At 42.9% G+C, this 5,404-nt stretch overlaps 1 protein-coding gene across 1 annotated transcript; it reads left to right on the top strand.

Moving 5' to 3' along the window:
- Window positions 1-4,576: 4,576 nt before the first annotated feature.
- Window positions 4,577-4,897, top strand: LOC106344585. The gene has a single exon (XM_013783939.1). The coding sequence runs from the start codon at window positions 4,577-4,579 to the stop codon at window positions 4,895-4,897; it is 321 nt and encodes a 106-aa protein (XP_013639393.1).
- The last annotated feature ends 507 nt before the right edge of the window (window positions 4,898-5,404 follow it).

The raw sequence follows: 5,404 nt of genomic DNA, 5'->3' as shown, positions 1-5,404 counted from the left end.
GAACTAGGAATCTCGCCGACAGCTCTCGTATCCCAGACTCTTACCTTGTTGGAGCGCTCAAACGCGAATTCGAAATAAGATCTACTTTGCTCTCTTTTCGATTTCTTATACTTTATCGTTGTCATTATTGTGTTCTTATTGCTTGGCGTGTGGTATTAGCAGATATCCGGGACCTCTGGGAAACTAAGATTTTTCTAGTTTCCTTATTTAAATGGAAATCGACAGTGCGAATTTCGGTTCCCACAAACTCCCTTGCTTTCATTATTTCTGTTACTTTTGCTATTTAATTTATTTAAGTACTATTCAGACCATCATAACCATGTGTTCCGTGAATATGTCTGAGTAGTCTTTACTGTTAGATTTAGGTTACTCAAATAGGTTGATAAATGTAATACTGACACAACAATTGTTAGGATGTTTAGAAATATAGTTCAATCATCTAGTTATGCATTAAAGCTAAGTTTAGGATTAATTACCCTTTAAACTAAGATCCTACGATTAATTGAGATCAAGCCATTGCTTGACTCAATACCTGAAAATAACTAGAATGATCTAACTGACAAGATACAGACGAGAGTTGGTCTAGTGAGTTAGAGAATACAAATCAAACCCGTTCGTAAAGCTTTCTGGAAGAAGTATCGATCTACGGGGCTATCGCTGTGTCGATCGATATTTTTAAAGGTGTATCGATCGATATTCACAAAGAATTATCGATCGACACTTTCTCGCGACCAAAATAACGAGAGTTGAGGTCCGAGATCTAGATTTGATTATCAAAATGATTATACCTTATTTTGAATTCAAGAACAATTAATATTAATAAACTCCTAATTTCCCAAATTAAGTATTATTTATCATAGCTGAAAATATCCCTGAATCTAGCTACTTCAACCAACTGTTAACAAACTCAAAACAATCAATCGAGCAATAAACTTGCTCACCAACCAATGTACTGCTTTAAAACCCATAAACCATTCAATCAAGATTTAGTTTTAGAGCATAATCTATTGAGTAATCCTAGAGTCTCTGTGGATTCGATCTCTAAGTACTACATCTGAACCTCTTATTTGAGAGACTAATTCACTCCTTAGGGTAATTTGAGTGATATCAAATTTGGCGTCGTTGTCGGGGACTCTTTTTTATTACCACTAGATTACGTTTAGAATTTAATCTAGATTTTGTTATTAAATTTGCTAAAAATTTTCTCTCTGTTCCTGCTGACACAGGAGCTGCAAGATGGAAAACATGGATTTCGGCCAGACATCGATCAACGAATAGATAGGCATATCGATCGACAGAGCGAAAGCAATATCGATCGACAAGTCGACAGGAATATCGGTCGACGACGCACATCAAACATCGATCGACAACACCCCGCCGGAAGCAGGTAAGTATTCTCTTACCAATGATGCTAATGAAAGAGTAGTCCTAGGAAAATCTAAAGGTCAACTTAGCAACGCAAATAAGCAAATTATAGGTGAACAAGGGACTGAAATCCCTGTTCAAATTAAATCTATCTCAGAAAGAGATAATGAATAGAAATTGCCTTTGCAAGACTATTTAAATCCTGGAAGGACCTATTCCAATAGGTCCGCAATTAGTCTACCAAAAGATAATACCAAGAGATTTGGGATCAGTCCCGGATACTTAATCATGGTACGTCAAAACCCTTTCCGTGGGACAGTCTCAGAGCGACCACATGATCACATCGAATATCTAGAAGAATTGATAAATGACGAGTACAATCGCTGTAAACTCTTTCCTTTTTCCTTAGAAGGCGACACCAGAAAATGGCTTGCCAAATACCAATAGGATCTCTGACCTGTTGGAAGGAGATTGTGGGAACCGAAATTCATACCATCGAGTTTTGTTAATTGGAGGAAAGCCAAGTTAACCTAGCCTTTCCTGAAGGTCCCGGATATCTGCTGGACCACGCACAACACAATCAATATGAAAGATTCAAAAGTAATAAATCGTAAAAGAGCGAAAAGAGAACAAAGAGGTCTTTTTTCCGAATTCGCGTTTGAGCGTGAATAACAGGTAAGATCCTAGGCCACGAGAGCTGTCGGTATGTTCGCTAGTCTAGCCACCTAAGTTCTAACCTAGTCGAGTCGCAGCTCGATAGTAAAAACGGAAAAAAGCCTAAATTGCTCTAAGTATTAAGTTTGCTCTTAGAATGCTCTTCCTTTTTCTTCGTCCTAGGTCCTCCTTATATACCCCTCCTTAGGTCAGTTTACCTCTTCTCGGGCCGGTTTTGTCGTGAAGTGGGCTTTTCCATATTTCCTTCTTCTTTGTGATTATCTTCGGAAATTTGACATTTATCTCTTCCGGCGGATACGATAAACCGTCATACAAGTTTTTGGGTTCAAGTCTTTTGGGATCAAAGATGGGCCATTGTCCGCAATTCGGACCCTCTTTGGGCCGTATCGAGACTTAAGCGTTTTTACGATTTTACTCGCGAAGTAGCCGTTGGTATAGGCATGGTTCTTCCAACGGAACCATCTTTCTTCGCATAGCCAAGGCAGTTGGTGTTAAGTTAACTGTAATCTGCTCTACTACGAAGAATAGGAAACTGTTCGAGAGACATAACCTTCCCAACTTCCCGAATACTTTCGACGATCTTTTTTTAGACGGAACATTGGTGTCGTATCCACGGATCCGAAGACTGAGTTACGGAAACTTCGGACGAAGATGCATGCCTATGGGATGGGACCGGGTTCGGAATGGTCCATGGAGAATTGGCCGTGCTCACCGGGTGAGCTGATCCGTGGCACGATCGAGCTCGCCGGCGAGCCGACCGGCAACACGGTCGTGCTCGCCGGACGAGCTGGCCCGTGTCACGGCCGAGCTCGCCAGCGAGTCATCCGGCAACACGGCCGTGCTTGCCGGGCGAGCTGGCCTCTGTCACGGCCGAGCTCGCCGGCGACTCGACCGGCAACACGGCTGTGCTCGCCGGGTGAGCTGGCTCGTGTCGCGGCCGAACTCGCCGGGCGATCCGTTTCGGCTGTTCGTTTTCTCGGCTTTTGAAGTTTTGACCGAGATTCGGTTTTTCTGAGGACTTTCGGACATCGATTCTGTCGTGACCGATTTTGACCCTAACAGAGATAAGAAGTGCTTTTATAAATCAATTAGTCGATGAGGCGCACTACTGGGATGCAAGTAGGAAAATCTCCACGTTCCATCAAAATCCACGGGAATCTTTCAAAAACGCCTGGGAAAGATTCAAGAGCTACCAACTTGAATGCCCCCACCATGGCTATTCAGAGCCGCAACTCATTAATACCTTTTACGGAGGTATTAACCTTTCATTACCAGATCATGCTCGACACAGCCAGTGAAGGAAATTTAGTACAAGAAACCCTGAGGAAGCAAAGCGTTTGATCAAAAATATAGCTACGGGTAGATCCTACGAAATGATGGACGTAGAGTTAGGAAGAAAAGCTGACCCAGTTGATGAGTCACCTTTACTCGAAATCAAAGAACATCTAGACTCGCCCCATCCTGCCCTTGAGGGACATAACCAATTTGGTATTTATCAAATTGATGATGACACCTTTTCTGAACTAGGGCAGCAAATAGATTTCGTAGATAGCCATACCTTGAAAAATAATTACCCTAACCTCGATAGCTTTACCCAAAATTTCGATGCTACTGTTGAATCACGCCAGGGCAGAGCAAAATCTAGGCTAAACCAAGCTTTCACGGAAAATCGCAAGTTGGCCACTGACATGAACAGAAAGATAGACATAGTCTTCAGTGAGCTGATGAGGAAGTTCGACGCTTTAGGTGTACAAATTAAGAGACTGGACAGTCAGGTCGCGGAAAACGCAACCGCCATCAAAAGAGAGACAGGACGTCTCCCTGGGCGGACTGACGCGAACCCAAAACGTCAACTTAATGCCGTGCTATTGAGAAGCGGAAAACGCCTCATCCCGAGAGCAATAGAAATCAACAACACAGAGAAACATGCTGAAGTTGAGGAAACCGGTGAAAGTAGGTCACGCCCTATAAACCTCGATGATCCCAGTACCAAGTCAGAAATACCTCGAGAAATAGGGAAGCCCAACACTGAGGAAGAGGCCATCGAACTCGAGGAAGAAGAAGGAGAAATAGAAGAGGATGCTGAAATCGATTGACAAGAAAGAACAAATGTCGATCGACAAACCACGGTGAATATCGATCGACACTCAGGAAACAATGTCGATCGACTCCAAACTCCGACTGAACCGGAAATTGAAAGAGTGTATAGGACTCTACCACCCTTCCCTCTTAACAAGACCCAGACTAAGCGAGAGCTAGACAAAGCGATCTGCAAGAAAGCATTCGACAAGATCACGTTGGAAAAGCCATTGAGTGATGCTATAAAAGTATCGCCTTCAATAAAAAATACGTAAAGGATATGGTATCCAACAACTTTCCAGCCACTGAGCGAAGCGTCATGATGGTTTCTGAGGAAGTAAGTGCAATAATCCAAGGCGAGACCCCGATCAAGAGACCTGATCCGGGCAGTTTTGTTTTGGATTGCAATATACGGAACAAAAATTTTCCTCAATCCCTTTGTGACCTAGGTTCCAGCATGAACCTCATGCCACATTCTGTCGCAATATCCCTAGGATACGACAAGTTCAAACCTACCAAAATAACTTTGGTTCTTGCTGATAGATCCGTTAGATTACCTGAGGGAGTGCTTGACAACGTGCCAATAAGGATTCACGGCTGTCAAGTCCCAACGGATTTCGTAGTACTGAAATACCAGAATGAACCAAAGGACCCCCTTATTTTGGGTAGACCATTCCTAGCCACTGCTGGTGCGATAATCGATGTCAAGGAGGGCAAGATATGTCTAAACATTGGAAACATTCCAATGATTTTTGACATGGACAACCTGATGAGATGACCTTTGATCGATAAACAGACATCCTGCGTGGACGACATCAGTGAATTGGCCAAAGGATCTTTCATAAACTCATGCTCAGACGATCCTTTGGAAAAAGTACTCACAACTGATGAAGAGGAATCTTTCAGTGTCGATAGTAGAGCTGGAGAATACACGCGATTAATGGATGTGAGCATGGAAACAACAAGCGTTGATGACATAGAGGACGACGTTTCGGAAATCAACGTCGATCGATACTTACTAAAATCTGTCGATCGACAACCATCCTTCTCGAAGGAATGGGATCCCGAAAAAGCACCGAAGATTGAGTTAAAACAGCTGCCCGCTGGACTCAAATATGCCTTTCTCTATAAAGATTCATATCCAGTAATCGTGAACGCCAACCTCACAAACGGAGAACATGCACTGTTATTAAATCAACTTCGCAAATACAGGAAGGCCATCGGGTACTCTCTCGAAGACATTCCTGGCATTTCTCCAGATATGTGCATGCACCTGATTCACCAA

The sequence above is a fragment of the Brassica oleracea genome, chromosome C5, assembly GCF_000695525.1.
Source record: "Brassica oleracea var. oleracea cultivar TO1000 chromosome C5, BOL, whole genome shotgun sequence".
Classification (NCBI taxonomy): Eukaryota; Viridiplantae; Streptophyta; class Magnoliopsida; order Brassicales; family Brassicaceae; genus Brassica; species Brassica oleracea.
Note: the sequence above shows the minus strand (reverse complement) of the source record. Positions and strands in the feature narration are given on the sequence as shown.

Coding starts and splice junctions, on each gene's coding strand:
- LOC106344585 (XM_013783939.1), top strand. CDS start 4,577: ATGAACCTCATGCCACATTCTGTCGCAATATCCCTAGGATACGACAAG.